The sequence below is a fragment of the Rhipicephalus microplus genome, chromosome 3 (genome assembly GCF_043290135.1).
Source record: "Rhipicephalus microplus isolate Deutch F79 chromosome 3, USDA_Rmic, whole genome shotgun sequence".
Classification (NCBI taxonomy): Eukaryota; Metazoa; Arthropoda; class Arachnida; order Ixodida; family Ixodidae; genus Rhipicephalus; species Rhipicephalus microplus.
The window spans coordinates 229,884,189-229,903,960 of record NC_134702.1 but is presented as its reverse complement, the minus strand read 5'-3'; the positions used below and the strand labels follow the sequence as shown (position 1 = coordinate 229,903,960).

The 19,772-nt window shown below is 47.4% G+C and overlaps 1 protein-coding gene across 1 annotated transcript in view; it reads right to left on the bottom strand.

Moving 5' to 3' along the window:
* LOC119167548 (lethal (3) 80Fj) overlaps positions 1-19,772 on the bottom strand; it is a 331,845-nt gene that overhangs the window by 202,953 nt on the left and 109,120 nt on the right. Inside the window, exons 21-23 of the mRNA XM_037419055.2 lie at positions 16,029-16,122; positions 8,957-9,073; positions 749-959 (exon numbers count right to left, since the gene is read on the bottom strand). Coding sequence (XP_037274952.2) covers positions 749-959; positions 8,957-9,073; positions 16,029-16,122 — 422 coding nt within the window. The remainder of the gene's footprint in view (positions 1-748; positions 960-8,956; positions 9,074-16,028; positions 16,123-19,772) is intronic.

The window sequence follows — 19,772 nt, the reverse complement described above, 5'->3', positions numbered from 1 at the left end:
ACGAACTTTCCGCAAGCACTGCCCTAGCGGCCCTGGCGACTGAGGCGCATTTGGGTTGTCGCGTAATGAAAGCGTACTGTCTCGGTGCCCGCGATCCACAACGCTCAACTCTGCAACAGCGAGCTACTTTCGTTTCTGCAAAGCAGTGCACACTGAACACGGTCTCGTACTAGACCGATTGAGGCGGCAGCGATCGGCGCCCCTGTGCACAATGTAGTCACGATCTATTAAAAGCGTGCAGTAGGCTTAAAGCGGCGCTATGCCAGACACGTACGGTTTTTATCAGCGATGTCATACTGGTGCACTTTTCGGTGGTCGCCACATTGCCTTCGATCTTTGCCACTGATTATCAGAAAGAGCACCACCGCAATCCCGCGAAAGTGGGAATAATTCATTGGGCTATTTTGCGATCTTCAGCTACGCAAGGGCACGCAATTGCAACAGCAAAAGTGTACAAGATGGCGACCATGACGTAATATATGCTCACATGCGTGCTGTGAATATTACTTTCGGTTCCAAAACCATTTTGTGGCGTAGTTATGACTCAAATCGGACAGAAAAAAGACTCTTTTGGAGCAGTATGGCGCAGTAATTTACGGTTGGCACAGATTGACGCAATAGGCAGATTTCCCACCACTGCTATTAACAAGGCAAAATTTAAGGTTGCAAAAGGCAAAGTATGACTTGCACCTATCTAAATCTAGCAGCACTCTCAATATGTGCTGCCAGCCCTGCCAGAGCAACTGACCAAACTGTCGCAGGTCAGGTGTGAAGAGAATGTCCTTGAGGCGCAGGTAGGCAGGGACCACAATAGGTGCTGCCAGACGACTGTTGAACAGGGCTGTCAGGGCCTGCACCAGCTGTGGGAACAGGGGTGCCCCGTACTGGCAGACTGTGGATGCAGGGGCCGCCATCACCGCATCCAGCAACAGCATAGCACGCTCCACTGAGCCAGCAAGCTGCATGCGAATTTACCAAAAGAATTGTCAGCATCGTAAGGAAAATAACCGGTCCAGCGGTGTGAATGCCTTCCAGCATTTTGAAGCAGCCACTGAAGCAGGCAAGATCTGCTTTTGGAGCAGCTACCTCTGTTTGGAGCACGCACGGGCTTTCCATGACATACGCGAAGGGAAAAAATTTAGCTTTAGTTTAACACTTTTGTGATCGCACCTATCCCCATCTATAGTATGTTTTCGATGTTTACAACTTCAATATCTGCCCTGTTTCGAACGCTCATGGACATTTTGCGCTGTCTAACGTGTAAAAGAAAAAGTATTTTATCAGTTTCGCTTTTGTGTTTCTCTTTTTTCACTGTGTGGTGATCTTGAAGCGCCTTTCCATGCGCGCGAGTGCGCTCGCATAGTTTCAATCATGGCGTCGACATCGCCTGCAACCACTTCGCGAAACCAGCGAATTTCGGGGGATTCTCGTGCATTTCGGCTGGAATATTCAAATGACAACAAAAGCACAGGCTAGTAAGATGACATCGGCACTTGATTTCAGCGTGGACAACAAAAGTTCGTCAAACCGTCCTGAAACATCAGCGGTCATGAAACAATGAGTTTAGCTTTGTGCTCAGGCCGCGTTATTGCCTGGGCGCGTCGGTGTAAGTTGATCCGATGTGTTCTGAAGGTTAGGGCTCTTATCTGTGGGGCGTCCACTTGCTTCGGGGAGGACTACTTGCCAGCGGCAGCGCAGGGAGTGCAGTTTCGTGCACAGAGGCAGCCGGAAGTGAACCTTAGAACCGCGTTACCTAGTGCCGCGCGGCGCTTCGTGAACGCTGTCGACTTTTTGTTTTTTCTGTTCAAGTTATCGGACAGCTATGCAAAAGCACAAATAAATATGCTCGGACGCATATATTTCAGAAGCCGAAGTAAAGCGAGAGAGAGAGACTGTTCTTGGAGGTCCCACGGTCCATCTTGATGCTCCCACACAGAACGCCCCTCAGAACTAACGGCACCAGCAAAAAAAAAAATATCAGGAACTGTAAATTATGCTATGAACAAAGAAAAGTTGAACAGAAAGCGAGTGTTTTCTTTGAAACATGCGTAGCAAACCTGTGTTTTGCAACATCACGAAACTGCTTCGGCCAGTGGCATGAAATACACTACGTGTAATGTTATTTTATGTACACAAAAGCTTTTGTATTTATAGCACTTGTATTTACAGGATAAATGTGCGTGCTCCTTGCTCTTAAAATGTATGTTTTGATTTCCTTCTATGTTTAGCCTGTTCAGAGTAGTGTTAATGGTTCTATGAAATTTCTTTGTTCAAGTTTACAATATTTTTTATTTAATAATTTTTTTCATATTATTGTTAATAAATTTGTGGGTTCAAAACTGACCGTGTTTGAAAGATAACTCTTACCTCTACAATTTGACACCATAAACATTAACATCAGTAACATTGGGTGCCATAAAAAAATAAGGGTATCTCGACTACCCAAGAATAGCCAAAGTTCTCGTGATCACGAAAGTGTTAATGCAGCTCAGAGGTAGAGCATAGTACGCGTTACTCTAAAGTCGCAGGTTTGGATCCTGCCAGTGGCAAGTTAGCTTTTCATCAACCTTTCTCCATATTTGCATTACATTTACCGTAATTACTCGAATCTAACGTGCACCTTTTTTCCGGTTAAGCGAGTTCATAAATCGTGTGCGCGTTAAAATCGAGTGCGAAAAAATATGAATACGGTCATTCTATTGCCATCGGCATTTCCAAAATCACCGCCCCCTACGTACTTCAGCATGGCGCGTCGGTCATTTCAGCCTATGTGTTTCCCATGTGCAGCCTTTCGTACGTGTGCTGAGGAGTTCGTCATCTTGTAGTTCATTAGCATCGACGACATGAAAGGGCCGACTCCAGAAACTCGACGAGTGCACCACGATGCCGCTTTTAAAAGAAAAGTCATCGCATTTGCCGAAACAGACGGAAATCGGGCCGCATCGCGGTCGTTCAGAGTTCCCAAAACGTGCGTGTGGGACTGGCAGAAACAAAAGCAGAAGATTGTCAAAGATTCAGGCAAAGGCTTCAGTGGACCACAGCAGGGTCGGTTTCCGCAAATTGAAGAGCTGCTCACCGAGTATGTGCTTGAGCAGCGAGCGGCACAACGGCCCATGACGACAGAACTGCTCTAAGTGCGGGCTATGCAGTTACAACGGCCCATGACGACAGAACTGCTCTAAGTGCGGGCTATGCAGTTAGCTTTAGACAAAGGGCTAACGCGGAGCCAGCTCGAAGCAAGCAGGTGCTGGCTAACTAACTTTATGAAGAGGAAAGGCTTTTCCCTCCGAAAGCGAACGGGCATGCGCCAAAACTTGCCGGAGGAGTACGAAGAAAAGCTTCACAGTTTTCAGAGGTTCATCCTAAACTTGCGGCAAAACAACGGCTACCTGCTTGGGCAAATCGGGAGTGCCGATCAGACGCCTCTTTACTTCGACATGTCTGGCACCACAATCGCCGAGAAGAAGGGGGCGAAGCAAGTTCGCATGCTGACATCGGGCCACGATAAAACAAGAGTGACGGCAATGCTTCGTTGCACGTCAGATAGGCACAAGCTTCCCCCGTACCTCATATTTAAACGGAAGACGCTCCCGAAAGGAGTCGTTTTCCCGAGTAGTGTGATCGTGCGGGCCAACGAGAAAAATGGGTGCGCGTTGCAATCGATGTCTTACTTCTTTTTTTTTCGTCGTAAAAACAGAGTCCGTGTTACAAACGAGGGCACGGTAAATACGGTACGCCTAACAACAGCCCCTATGCTTTCCCTGGCATTATTGTCAGGAAAAGTTACCGCAGACATGTCATCACATGATGACATGTCTGTGATAACTCTTCTACAGAAGCCTCTGTGCATGTGTGGAAGTTCACCGGCTTTTCAGCCGACACTGGCAGTAAGCAGTTGGTAGGTTGGTGCCTATCTGCCTCTTTCCTCCCCTTATTTTCATGTTCCCAGCATTGCGCCAGTTACAAAATGTTCCCAGCATTGCGCCAGTTACGAAATGTTCAGCAAACTAAGGCACCAACTCGCACAACAACAAGGTATGCTACTGTTAGTTCTCATTAATATTGTGTCTAACAAAAAAAAACGACTCCCTTAATTTGCACTTTCCTTCACTCAGTTTACGTAATAACTTATCCGGAAGCGGCAAGCCCACAAAATAAGAAAAAAAACATACAAGTAGGATTACGTACAGAAGCAGTAACACACGATCATGAAGGAGATTGCACCAACAAGCTAGCTGCAGCATGAAGTTCATAGCAGCCAGCCCACGCACTCACTCACACACACACATGAGCACAGCACATTCAAAGCTCGTTATAGTAAATGCATTAACCATCAAGTACATAAGAGTGTGCAGGGTTGCCCTTTGGGGGGGGAGGCATATCAATGTATGGGGTTGACTTAGTGACCTTCTCTTCCCCCACCTCCTTATCATATCAATGTATAGGGCTGGGGGGGGGGGGGGGGCATATCACATATCAATGTATGGGGTTGACTTCGTGGCCTCCTCCCCCCTCCTTATCATGTCAATGTATAGGGCTGGCTATGTGCCCCCCTGTCCCCACCCCCCTTGCACATGCCTCTTACAAAGTACCAATTTGCGTTTCTTTACATGCATCATCACCACTAAAGAAATAATAAATACAGCGCCACGGCAAACATTGCCTAAACTGCCCACCCCCGACACCATTCCTTTCTTTTTGCCATTGTTCAGAAATGATCGGCATTGTCGCACATCCGTTTGATGGCACGCGGTGGCGACACCAAAGAGCCTTTCGAAACCACTGCGGGGTCCTGATTACGCAGCCAATGCAGCGACCAACACAGCTACAAGACAGACATTATCCGCTGTCCGCAATGAATGTGTACCACAATCTGCTACTTAGCAGAAACTGACACTGTTTTTTTGATAGACTGTATATCACAGGGAGCCGATCGTCCACTGGTTAGTTACGTGCAGCTCTTCGCTTACTTACCCTACACACCATACCGAGCCCCTAGCGTCCACTCCACTTCAGACCGTGCCAGATGCGGCGAGAAGGCTGTTGCGTTAATGCAATTGTGTGAGCTTCCTGCAAACAATGCTCTAGCGATTCTGGCAGCGAATGGAGGTGCGTTTTAAGCTGTCGCCTCATGAAAGCGTGTGCTACCATTACTGTCTCGGTGCCCGCGAACCACGCTCAACTCCGCAACAACGAGCTGGTTTCGTTTCTGCAAAGCGGTGCACTCTGAACATAATCTCGCACAACAATTGAGGTAGCAGGGATCGGTGCCTGAGCACACAGAAGTCGCCGCCTACTAAAATCGTGCAGTAGGTTTAAAGCGGCACTACCCCACACACCTAGACTTTCTGCCAGCAATAAGTCACTAAAACACTAAAACTAGCTAAAACAATTTGAATGACTATTAAATAAATATAACCCAGAATACAATGTACGCTGCATAAATGATCCAAGATATACCTTGACAAAGAAATGTTTAAATGCTGCCATTGCTCAATTACGCAGGACATAACGGATTTACTCGGGTAATAAGCCCACCCTTTTTTTTTTTTTTTTTCAGAAAAGATGAGGTCAGTTTGGTGGGAGGGTTCATTAGGCGGGCATGATAATTCGCCTCTATGTCATGCTGCAGTAGTGCTGCCACACAACGCTGAGACATGCACTGCTGTTCTACCCTTTCCCTTTTCCCTTGAGCTCCAGCATGAGCGCTCTGTGTATGGCAAGATGTGTTTTGGGAAGCTGGTTTCTACTTGATGTGAAACAAACAGGTGTCAAGAGGCGGTAGCATAAACAAATCACACAGCACAAGCACACAACCAAACTTCAGGATACAACAAGTTTCTACAATTTCTCTCTCCATTCTGAAATGTAAATGCACGCTGCCTTCCTAAAGCGTGCAGCCTACATGTCTGAGACAGTGTGCAAAGCGTTCCTTAATTCACTTTTGCTGCAGTACTCAGGAGTTATAAGAAAAAGTGTACGTAGATTAAAAAGAGGTTACTAACTACCATGGCTCGCTACACATCTGTTTCATTGATTACACACAAGCACATGCCATATATTGACGAGTACAAGTATGATTGCCGATTTCCAACAAATTTACCGGCCGCCGATCACAGCTGTTCATGACGCTACGACACAGACAAAACAATCAATGAAAATGCTTGTTGGATTTCTTTCTTCGCTTACTGGTAGCATTCTGATTTTCCATGCTTTCTGGTGATGAAAATTTTGGATGATGCTAATATTGTTCGTAACACCAGAAGATTTGAATCACCAAAATTTCACTGTATTTGATTCGAAGGGGTATGATGAACTAGAAGATGATAACTGCAGAGGAGGTAGCTTATATAGCACTTACTTGGTCAAATATATGCTTCTTTAAAAATAGACTGTCAAAATAGTTTGACTTAAAAAGGCCACGCTCCCCCTTTTAAGGAGCATGGAATGCCTTATGAATGGGGAAATCATACACGTAACAATAATAAAAGTTTGGAAGACAGCAGTGTAGATAAGAGAACAAACAATGGTAGATGATATTGTTACGTGGTTTTGGCTCACGCTAACAGGGCATCCTGTGCCAAAACCGCCAAAGATGTCCGCAGCTTTGTGGGGCTCTGCTCCTACTTTTGGCGGTTCATTAAGAACTTAGCGAAAATTCCTCGGCCCCTAACATATTTACTCAAACCAGATGAGACGTTTACCTGAGGTCCCTCGCAAGCAGGAGCTTTCTCCTATATCACCACTTTGCTCACTTCCTCTCCTGTTCTGGCTCACTTCAACCCTACTGCACCGACTGAAGTCCGCATCGATGCCAAAGGTTACAGAATAGGCGCTGTGTTGGCTCAGCGACAACACGGGCAGCATCGTGTGATAGCTTATGCCAGCAGGCTGCTGTCCTCCTCGGAACGAAATTATTCCATCACAGAGCGCGAATGCCTAGCGCTGGTATGGACAGTAGCGAAATTTCGCCCTTACTTATACGGCCACTCATTTATAGTTCTCACCGACTACCACGCCCTTTGCTGGCTCGCCTCCCTCAAAGAATTCACAGGTCGTCTCGCCCGCTGGGCACTCCGCCTCCAAGAGTATTCTTACACCGTAGTGTATGTCAGGAATACAGCACAAAGATGTGGATTGACTGTCATGCTACCCTGTGGCCAACTGCGACTCTACGAGCACTGATTCCGTCGGTTGCGTCCTTACTATCTCCCAGTAGCTTCATCTCTGTGACGAGCAGCGTCGCGATCCGGATATCAGCTGCCTAATACAACGGCTGGAATTTTCACTGTACGACGCTTCTGTTCGCATGTTTAAAGGACCACACCTTATATTGGCATAATTTATCGCCCGTCACTCACGACCTACTTCCAGTAATACCAAAGCACCTGCGCTCCAGTGTCCTCTGCGAGCTGCATGACGCGCCAACCGCAGGTCATTGTGGTGTCTCTCTCGCACATATGACCGTGTGCGCCGTCGCTTCAACTGGCCTGGCCTTTTATGCTCTGTACGGCGTTATGTCAATGCTTGTGAGATTTGCCAGCACCGCACAAAAAGCCGTTGGGACGCCCTGCCGGGTATCTTCAGCCCATCGACATTCCATCAAAGCCCTTCTTTCGTGTTGGTTTGGACCTTCTCAGTCCCTTCCCAACATCCGCCTCCGGAAACAAGTGGGTCGCGGTTGCTACAGATTATGCGACCCGTTATGCACTTACGCGAGCCAAGCCAACAAGCTGCGCTACAGACGTCGCCGATTTTCTACTACGCGATCTCATTTTAGTGCAGGGAGCCCCTCGTGAACTGCTTACAGACGGAGGCCATACATTCTTTTCGAAAGTGGTTGACGATATTCCGCGTTTCTGCTCTACCCCCAGACAAACAAGCTTGCAGAATGTTTAAACCACACCCCGACGGACATGCTATTGAAATACGTCTTGGCTGACTATCGTGATTGAGACCTCACACTACCCTACGTGACGTTCACGTACAATTCCTCCCGGCATGACACTGCTGGTACTCCCCATTTTACCTTCTGTTTGGACGTGAACCAACATTACCATTGGATACCTTCCTGCTGGCCGCTGCGCAGTCTACTTCTGAATATTTATGCGACACCATTGCCCGAGCTGACCATGCTCACCAGCTTGCCCGCAGCAGATTAACGGCGTCCCAAGACTCGCAGAAGCATCAATATGACAAGCGGCATTGCGACGAACACTTTCCAACAGGTTCCCTCGTTCTTCTTCGGTCTCCTGCGCTCGACATGCAGGCCTTTCAGAGAAGCTTCTCTCTCATTTCACGGGCCCATATCGCAAGCTTAGACGAGTGACTGACACTACATATGAAATTGTTCCTGATGATCCATCAACCTCTTCTGCTCTGCTGTCCCGGGACGTCGTCCACGTATCAAGGCTCAAGCGTTAACACACTGCTCTTGCTGTGGCCCCGTAAGCTCGCCACGTCGGCGCATTTGCAGCCGTGGGTTGTGTTACGTGGTTTTGGCTGACAGTAACAAGGCATAGTGGGACATACCCAAAAAGGGTGCCTCAGACTGAGAACGAAGAGGTTGACATTGTTGGCGAGTCGTGTTGTGGCTGTGGACTGTCTACTGTTATTTCCACGTAAAGATATTCTAAAAGGCGTCAAATTAAAGGACGGGACCTGTGGTAACTACATAATGCATAGGACAGAGAACCAGTGATCAAAGCAATAGAGTGGACACTCTAAGAAGGGAAACGCAGTTGAGGGTGATAGATTGGGCAATGAAATCGCATACTTTCCCTCTGAACCATAATTATCAGCTCAGCTCGCAGGGTTGAGCTTTATTGCACTCAGCCTTTACGCTGAATGATTGTGTCGGCAACAGAACTTTTGATACATCTTTTACAGGAATATAAGGCTCTTCCGCCCACAAGGCATAGCCATGCGTACCGAAGCAAAAAATTCAAAGCCGTACCTTGCGTATGCGCAGACGTATGGCATGCTCCTTCTGGAGCTGGGCGTCCATCACCTCCTTCTGTTTCTTGGTCAGCTCAGGCTCTTGTACCTTGCTTTTCTTCTTGGCCTCAAGCTCCTGCACACACACAGCACATGACAACACATCTGGGCAAGGAAACTATGCACATGCTGGCACATACATTACTGACGAATTGGAATGCGACATTGTTTTTTGAAATAGTGGAATGCTGGGCCAGTTGGTGCAACTGTCGCGAGTAAGAAGGCGCGAGGCACGTGCCGGGTGCTGATATGCGAGAACCGTGCACGAAACTCCCGATGGTGCGCATACGCGTCATATTCACAAATGAGATTGCACAACAAGGCACGTGACATGCGACCACAGCCGTGATTAAAATCACAGATGAGCTGGCACTGTGCTGTGGAGCTTCGAACTGTGAAGGTCAGGAATGCCAGCGTCGCTCAGTAACGAAAGCAGTAGCAGCCCAGTTCTGAAGGATGTCGGCATGAGAGCCCGGGAAGTGGCCGTCCATCTCGGAAGAGTCGAGCGAGACTGCCCGTACTTGCCGCAACCTTGCACAGCAGTTCCTGGGGGGACAACAGCTCTTCCACTTCAAGCCAGAACGAGTGAGACACACACCAGTGATCAGAGTGCACCACTAACGAGTCCATGGGCGAGTTGGGTTTGACCAAGCGGGCCGAAGATGACGGACACCGGCAATGCAGACGAGTGAATCGTCAAGCGTATGCACGCCGCCGATGATGACGGCAAGACGGTACCACTTCGTAGTAGTAGTGAGAGTGGCATCTGAACAGTAAGAATATTCTACTATTGTGAGAGCGCATCAAAGTAGCGACCGAGATGCCATCTTGGCTAAAGACAGATTAGAGCTAAAAATTGAACTTGTCTTGGATCGACATTAGTTACGGTTTCCTTCTATAGCTGATAATTGTGTGCATCTCTCTATTTGCTGTTCTGTTTAGTATTAAAATGGGTTTGCCGTGTTACCACAGACTCGTATCTTTCCCTCAACTCCATTCACTGCAAGCGCTCCTGAGGTAAATCGCGACAGCAACATAATCTAGATGTACACTCTAACCTCGTTATAACGAAGTTGAAGGGAAGCCACAATTATTTCGTTATATCCATTATTTCAATATATCGATTATAACAGTTTGTGGCAATGTCTGCTCAGATGGGCGCACACCTATAAGCATGCAAAGAAGAAAACCGCCTCATGGCCCTATGTACTGCTACGTGACCACACGTGCGACAGAAAATAAACACAGTCGAACCTCATTATTTCGAACACGCTTAATTCAAACTTCCGGTTAATTTGAACTCACGCTGAGGTCCCGTCAAAGGTATCTCTATTCCAATGGGCGAAAAGGCCGCTAATTCGAACGCGCAAGCACTTGCGATGGTCAATTCGAATATACCGCGCTCCGAAAATGCTCTCAGCAACATGCCCAAACATGCCCAACATGCAACAAAGAAGAAAAAGAAAAGAAAAGATTGTGGCGGATTGTTTGCTCTCTCTCAAATGCCGATCTGCGACGCGCCTGTGTCATGCTTCTCCCTTTTCCGTCTCTGCACGTAGAGACCCTTCTCCTTTCAAGGCGGCGCGCGGAGAGGAAAAAAAAGAAAGCTGTTGCGGAGAGTCTTCCTTTCTCAGTGTAGAGGGTAGCAGCGGAGACGCAGTCGTTGCCGTAGACGCAATCGCTTTGCACCACGGCGCCACTTCTTGGTCATGTGACCCGCTCAGCGCTTCCTCGATCCTTTCCGCTGGCTGCGTGAAGACGGCTCTCCCGACCGCGTGTGGCGTGGCTGTAAGGTCGGTGCGGTAGTTTTGAAACAGCCGCGCCGAACGAGCGTCAAACTCTGCAGAAAATGATATACTTGACACAATACGGTTGTTTTTTTTTTTTTTGGATAGACTATTTTATAGACTAATTTAGTTTGTTATATCCATTTACTGGTCAACTTTACTTCGTTAGAACGAGGTTTAAAATGCATGGTTCTCAATGAAGCTTTCAAGGGGAATTCCATTCACTTTGTTTTATCCATTATTTCATTATATCCCGTAACATTAACATGGTTGGAGTGTATATGTGCGCACAAGGTAGAAGGAAGAAAGCACTTGACATAAAAGACACTCAACTTACAAGTGCAAGTTTAATGTAAAATCTGAGTAAATCTGAATTCAGATTGACCAGAGAAATCACGGAAGCAGGGCAGACAGTTTATGGCAAACGCAAGCATGTGTATCAGTGTTCCCTTGGCTGCGCTAAGTGACAAAGAAGTGTGTGTTTCAGGTAGTTGAAAAGAAACACACCTTTTGTAGTGGTGACGTTTTTCATTGATAGTCCGTTGCGCCTGCGTGCTTTGGTGTTCTCGTACAATAAATTTTTTTCTTATAGAGCTGCAGCTGCAAATTGAGCGTCTTTCCTATGAAGCGCTTCCCTCCTTCTACCCTGTGCATTCATATACAGTCGAGCCCACATAAAACGGCCCCACTTAAAACGAACTTTCGCTTAGAACGAACAATATCAGCGTGACCGTGAAAATATACATTGGTTCAACGGCACAAAATCGCATTTACAACGAACGTCTCCGCGCGTCGCTGATCGGTTATAGCGAACGAAGTCAGCGGTGTGCCGACTTCCCGGAAAACCAATTTCGACCACCGATCAGGCATCAGCGAGGTGCCCATACATTTTTATTGCTAAACGCTGACCATGCCTCCGCGACCCTCCAGTTGCCGCTCTCCCCAACCCATGGAGGAAGGAAAGTTGTTTCCTTCCTCCATGCCCCGACTGCTTTTTGTTATGCACCCCTCCGTCCTTTGTCCCTTCGCTACTCTGAGCACCCCGCATCGCCAGACGAGGCCCGTGTTTTCACACTGCCACTGATCTTTCAAAGACCGGTGAGCCATCTACCCTGTTTTTGATCGCTGGTACTGTCGTTGGCGTTGCCGGCCTGGAGTGACCAGACCATTTTCCAACAACGTCGGCCACCGACTGTATCCGATAGTCTGCGTCTAGTGCACGCGCGTACGCTACCCCACCGACTCTAATTATTTGCCATTCGTTTCGTGTTTAGGACTTGTTCTCGCTCACTTTGCACTCGACTAAGCATGCCTTCTGCGCGCGTGCGGAAGCACGAAAGCGGCTGTTAATTTGGCAGAACGAATCGCGAAATATCAAAGTTCATGAGGCCACTCAAACCCGCCGGCGCAACAAAACGATTTTTTGGCCACGGCCGCCGATTCTTCGAACACCCGCGCGCACCGATCCAGGCGGCCATGCTTTGACTACTGCACGCGCAGGCACTCTTTTCAAGTTTTTCTACGTGCCAGTATTGCGGATCTTTCAAGCAAGCTACCCAACCTGCCTGCTTCCCGTGTGTTTTGGTTTTTAAGGTCACCCTCCCGCCGCATCCTCCCCTCTCTTTATCGCAACTTTTTGCCCTTCTCTAGCAAGTCTGCTTTCCCCTCTTGATCACAACCCCTTCGCCCGTCTCCACCGCTCCGTGAAGCCCGCTCGAATTCGTTTCGTTTCCTGACTGGAAACAAGCCCAGAGCTGTTCCACGCATTCTGGCATGTGTGTCGCGCGTGCGCGTCTTGCTCGCTCCTGGTGTGCCCTTGCAGTCATGATGGCCGACGGGAGGACTAGCACGCTTTTTCCTGCCGCTCAACAAAACGTCGAAAGTGTGACCGCTTGGCTTGAGCGTAATCTGCGCGTTATGTGCCGCATTGCGGAGCGCTTGCTCATAGCTATACCTGGCATCCAACTTGCTGCTTCGGGCATCCCGGTATTCAGCTGCGGAGATGGTGAATATTTCGTGGGTGGCGGTGATGACTACAAGCGCGCGAAACTGTTTTCTCGAGGCCGACTTCGTCGACGTCGGGCCCGATGCCGAGCCTTGAACTTCTGAACTGCGGCGGCGATTTGTTAGTGCGTCGTCAACACTGACCTGGGAGAGTGGGTGGGACATCTGTTTCGATGGTTTAATTAAAGCCGATGATGATGCCGACACCGCAGAACAGGGCACGGATTGGGGCATTGTGAATGAAGTACATGTCGAGAGCGATTTGGAGGAATCGGATTGCGTGAATGACGAAACTTTGGAGCCAGTGCCTTATGCAGCTTATGCCACGGGCCTCGACGAATGAGTACCCTGCTGTTTTGAGGGGGGACAAGGGTACTAGAAGGCCGAAAATCACAAAAAAATCGACTTTTTGAAGCTGACATTTTCGGAATCTTTACCTATTTTTGCACCTGTCGGAGAAGTTTCTAGCTTCTCGCATCATTATTTCTGGTGCAAAATCAATTTATAACATCCCTGCAAATGAATGTGAGCGCAAATTGACGCTAAAATCGCGATTTTTCTGCGTCGAACTGTTGCCGTTACACACGAGCTATCATGTTCATCTTGGTCTCGTTTGGAAAGGTCGTTTTTCATCTTCACTTTCCCGCCACGGCTGGCTCCCCTTGCTCATTGGTTTTTCAGCAAAAACCCGTCATCGAGAAGCACTAGTGCACGATTCTATTGGATGCTTGGGGCACGTGACAAAACCTAGGCATCCGATTGGCCAAGTGGCGTTTCCGGCGTCTGCTTCCCCATTGTGCCGTGCACGGACATGCGCCATTTTGTCATGGTGCTCCTGACTACCTGCGGCAGTAAAGAATTTCCGTGCTAAAGTATTTTGTGAAGCGGGTGTGGTGAACGTTCGTTCGCTGTGAACTTTAGAATGAGCCCCGCTATGGCTCAGGACAACGAGGATAACGAACTCGACGCGGTCAACAGCGGTCGCCGAGTCACCAGTGTAAGCCTAACTCACATACGAGCCCGTTGGTTGCCGACAACGTTACTGAGAACGACTGTGTTTTGCAGCCTCATCAATTAGAGGATGGCAAGTAAAAAGCAGGAGTGAAGCTACAAAAGATATCAATCTTTGCAGTGACGGAACGGAAGCGCAGTCTTATCGCTAATTGCGTTGATGCCACGGTTTCCCCCGCCTGACGAAAGAACCTTGAACTGCGCGACGGGTTGTCAGAGTGGAGTATGCCGCGCGTCGACGGGCAACAGAAAGTCAATCCGTTCGCGGTGAACGTGCTCGCCGCCCCCGCAATGGAGGCTACTGGCAGCAGGTAGACTGCTTTTAAAGACGTGTTCTGAACGTTGTCGCGATCTCCGCTCGAAAATGCGGCAGTCTTACGTGAAAAGGAAACTAACACCTCGGCACTCGTGTAGCCTCGAAATTGATGAGCGAGGGAGCCACTTTGGCTCGCGACATTTACGGGTAAGGACAAGCCGGAAAACATCGCCGTGTTATTCGACGGATCGCAGATGACGCACGCACATTTGTCACACATCGCCGTCAATACAGTCACCGAATTGATAAGCGGCCTCAAGGCAGACGAGCACACGGCAACAACTTGCTACAGGACTAGAAGACAAGACACACTTATGCAAACAATCAATCCTATTACATTCCCGGTGCATATTAACTGACTAAAAGTATGGGTGCCATGATATTTTTCCTCGGAACGGCGCAATAAAGTTTTACAGCATTATTCTCGAAGCACAGATTTTGACCACTTTCTTTTGCTTGTTCAGTAAAAGTGGACCCAAGACAACTAGAGCTGTAATTGTTATTGCACAATGTAGCTAAATGTGCACAAAAACAATGCTGGGAACTTATTTTAATGGGCAGCTTCATTTTTTGTTAATAAAAAAATTTCTGTATTTGGTTACATGCAATAATCTTTACTGTGATGTAATTCGAAAAGTACTCATTCAATTTTCGATCAGCTGTCAACATTGCACTCCTTAGGCTTTCTAGAATTCATTCATATGTCAATGGCTATGTAATTCTAAGTACATAAATTTTTACAGTTAAAAATGTTAGAATTCTTTGTTTTCTTCATTTTCTCAAAATGGCAATTTTGTACACCCTGCATGAAAATTACTGCAATATGTCAGAAACTATTACAGATAGAATACTTTTTTGCAGCATGAAGCTATATGTTTGGAGCACACAACATAGGAAGCAGATTTTGGTTTCTCTTGATGCAAGTTTTTTAAACTAGTCTTTTGTGTGACCACACAATGGCCACATTCAGAGCTGTAAAATTTAGTGTACTGTATAGTAAAAAATAATGACTCAATCAAAAAAGTGCTTCCTATGTTGTATGTCTTATGCTTTCTACTGTCAATCCCTATGTCATTTATGAATTTTTGACAGGTGGTTATTTTTCTATTGTGGTAAGAACAATAGAAATTGTTATCTTGATTATTTAGTTAACTAATGAAGCTACAGAAAAAATAACTACATGTTTAGAATCAGGAGAACAAACTTAAGTAAGCATGCCAACTTTTGTCACATTTGGTTCAAAAATGAATGATAGAGTCCTAAGACCCATGTCCCCCCTTGAATGAACTCGAGACCGCCCTTATGGCTTTTGCTCTTCGAAACACGTGCATCACGGACTTTTTGGGGCAAAAAATGTGTTTTCACTCGCAACTTTTCTTAAAAGCTGTGTTTCATTTACTACGAACTACGGGATACAGCGAACGAATGCCGCGTCACGCTCAGGTTCGTTATAAGCGGGCTCGAGTGTACTTCCACATGACAGTGTTTTTTTTTTTTTTTTGCAATATACCGACTGCTATGAGCTATTTCTCTTGACAAAGGAGTCATGTTGCTGCACATCTGGCCGCTAAAAAAAATGTTGGCTCTGATGTAAGCATTTGGAGTCAAAATTACACTGATATGCCTCGAACTGTGATGGCAAGGGATGTGGAGTACCAAAACGGTGACATTTGGTAGAACGTTTTGGCACTCCTCACTTACAAAACCAAAGCATTATTGTTTTCGTACTGCAAGACCTGTAAGATTCCACCAGTGTCCTGCACCCTCCCTCCATCCCAAGTGTATTTTTGCCTGTTCCTCTGCCTTCCTCAGCTCCGTATTGACATACTCCTCGAAATGCGCCCGAACATGCACCCACATGCACACTTGCAAAAGGACAGGAGCTACATGAGACGTCTGGGGTGTGTCCTTACCTTCTTCAGCTCAATCTCCTCCATCTGCTCCTTGAATGAGTACACCTTGCTTTCACGCTTGATGTTCTTGGACTCGGTGGTGGCCTCAACCACACTGCAGCACGACAAAGAGAAACGCAAGGCAGAGTTCACTCAAGGAGTCTTTGGCTTCTGTTCTTTCAGATCATCCTCCAAAGAGAAAGTCGAGCCCATGCAGCACATTTACAAATTTCACAGTTTCACTTGAGGAGTTTGGACACAAATTAACAGAGCCGGAACTTTTCAAAAGGACTTCGGTGAGACTGCTGAGTGCATGGCGAATCGTGATATTTTGAAAGGACCATGGTATGCCCACATGTCAAAAATCAAAACAAAATAAGAGACTAGTACAGTAAGATAACAAACATGTTCTATGGATTGAACAGTTTTCTTTTGGCAGAAAAAAACAATTTTATACACTTACGTGCATCACACGCTTTTATTAATGTTTTATGCAAAGCACACTATATATTAACTTCAATAGCATTACTAAATAATACCTATTTATTTCGCCTATATATCCACACAAACCTGCCTTTAGTCATTGACAACTTGATAACATGCCCTCACGCATCGTCACTTTTACAAGAAGGTAAAAGCGCGCGAATGCAGCTGAAGCAGCAATCAAATGAGCCGGACCATCAATATCCCCTGAAGGGCGCATATGATTACACAGCCCCGCGTGTTCGAAGTGCTGTCAAAGAGGGTTAGTCGTACAGGGTTCACTTAAGTAGCAACAGTGAACTCTTACTTTAAGGGCGCGGTCATGGTCGCTGGCGCGCGTGCTATTTCGACAAGCATCTGTGCGCTTTCAACGCAAAGAGACTGCGTAAAAAGAGCGCTTCTCCTTGTAGCAGCCGTATTTAGTGGTAGGAGTTCCGCGATATCGGATCCAAAAGAGTTGGCTGCCAGCCTTACTTTGAACTATAGTGAAACCTCGTTAAACCATACCCGCGTAAACAGTAGTTTCATTTTGAAAGTAGTGAAGTCAAATCCCCGACTCGGTGGCCATTGAACATAATGCATTTTGTATCCGCATACGCCGTACCAGCTTATCGCATATGTATCGGTTAATAAGTAGTTTTTCCAATTTTCGTTGCGCAATCGCCGCAGCATGTCGTCCCCCACTGGGCATCCCGACAGAAAAGCAAGCCCCAGAGATCGAAACACGCCTCGCTTGTTTGTGTTGATGATGATGGCGGCTGTGTTGGTGAGCGCCATCTCTTGGATTTTTCTGCAACAAGAAGCACTCAGCTGGCTAGGCTTCTGGTGTTGTCCACGCGATGGCACTTTGCACAAACACGCAAACACGGTGTGCGCTTGCTTTGCTTTCTTTGTTCCTTTGGCGCCGTGCATAGGTGTTCTCTGGTTGATCCGTGCCGTACAGCTCTCGCGTCGTTTTTCACGTGTTGTGTATGTGTGCTTGTGCTGCTTCGTACTTGCGTCATGCCGAAGCTGGGACAAAAGCATCGACTGCTGAAAATAGAGGAGAAATCGGACATAATTCGTGCTATTGAAAGTGTCACGAAAAAATCGGTGCTGGCACGCGAAAAGGACCTGCCAGTAACCACGGTGTGTGGAATTTGGAATTCCAGAGAGAAGTTGCTTGGCAGTGCTGCTGCAACTGCGAAAAGGTGCCGGCTACGCAGTTCGGCGTTTTCGGATGTAAAGGAGGCGCTGGTGAAGTGGCTAAAAGCTGCACGGTCAAAAAATCTGCCTAAAAATCTGCGTTTCTGCCACCAAACAAAACAGCGATTGCCCAGCCCTTGGACCAAGGCATCTTTCGAGCTGTTAAACAGCTCTACAAGAAGAATCTGCTGCGCAGATTTCTTCTCGCCATTGAATGTGGCAAATTATTCTCCATCGACCTGATTGGCGATTTCACCTGCTCGATTACTCGTGGCGGCAGGTTGAAGCAACGACAGTTCAAAATTGCTTCAAGTGTGCTGGCTTCAGTGTGTGTGCGGGCGACGCAGATGATGCCAGTGACACCATCAACCAGACTTCGGACATCGTAGACGAAGCTTGCAAAACTCTGCTAGCTGAAGTGCTGGAGCGGCTAGGCGTTACGGAAGGCATTTTCTTCCCCGACTTCAGAGACGCAGACAGCGATGTGCAGACATCTCCTTACATGTCCAACGAAGCCATTGTTGCCTCGGTTGTCGAAGTGTCGCCAAATGATAGTGATGAGGACGACATGAAAAGCGACAACACGGGTGATCCAGGTCCGACAGTGGCCGAAGATGCGCATTGTCATCGTCATGCGGGTATTTGCCGAGAAGAGGGGGCTGGCGGAAAAGCTGGCTCACAGCATAAGTGAGTTTGAGGCCACTGTCGTCCCTGCTAGGCCGCCGCGTCGTCAAATGAAGGTTACAGACTTTGTCACGCGAAGTTAATAAATTACTGCACGTTTTTTGTTCTTTCATCGCACTCCCTCAAGGTTTCTTTTTTTTGACAGGTAAGTGAGCGACCCGATGCTATTTCGGTTAAGCAGTACTACCGTTTAGTACATACTTTTTCCGAGCTCTGGCCAACTACGGTTTAACGAGGTTTGACTGTATAACATTACAATTTGCAGCTATTGCAATCAACGCGTCGTCGTGTTGTTGCCGGAGCTCATCGGCTAATTGTTACAGCTGCGGTCCGCAAACTCGTAGCGCAAGACAGAAGCGTGTGACATGTCAACCTCTGAAGATCCGTCGTCACCGTGGCCTAGGAGAGTTTCAATCAGCGCCTTATCTGACATCCCCTCAGTAGTGACAACACGGTTGTCTGCAGTTAAAAAAAACAACAAAAAAGGCAAAGCTGACCGTCGCAGGGGGCCATACCATGCGCATGCAGTGAAACCATGCATGCACGCACGCCGCTAAAAATGAGAAAACAACACAGACAACTGAATGTAAACATTTGACAGAAGTCTGTTTGGTTGAGTATGAAACTGGGAGATGACTTAGACTCCAACCAAAAGTTTTGAAGAAACCCGACGTTTTGAAACCGACTTGGTTCCTTCCTCAGGGGTGACTGCGGAGCTACGTAGCAGCGGTGTCTTCAAAGCACTCGCGGGGTAGGTAATTACCCCTCTCTCTCTCGCTCTCGTTTTGCCGTGGAGCGAAGTCCATGTGTATACACTGGGGGAAGGATTTCGAGAGAGCGGTTGATGTTATGGGCTGTTCTCTATATGTGCCACGACTCGAGTAATAACTTTCTCCTCCAGCTCGGCTCGCTTTCAAGGATGGCTGTCACTTCGAAATTTATCCGGTGATTCAACATCTCCAATCCAACGTCGGGTTTTTCGAAAACTTTTGGTTGGAGTCTAAATCATCTCCCAACACAGATACCACGGGAAAATATTTGGTAAAGTGCCCTTCATATGCAGCACAGCCCCTCATATGTGAGGCTGACTGAATGTGTGGCCACTGCCAACATAAAAGTAGTTTTTTTTTTTTTTTTTTTGGAAGGGAGGGGAGGGCACACCCACGCTTGCCCCCACGGCGGCAAGAACAGGCTCGTGGGGCGTAGTAGGCCTGCTTTCCCGCCTTGTTCACACCTTTGTGCCATAAGCGCGCTCGCTCTCGCCTGTGAGTCACCCGGGCCACGAGTTCGCCGTTGCCGCTTCGCACTTTGTTGGTGGCAGGGCAACAGGGAAAGATGCATGCTCGCACCAAAATAACAAATTCCAGGGCGAAATTCCCATATTGTCAGTGACGAAAATTCGTTATATCAATG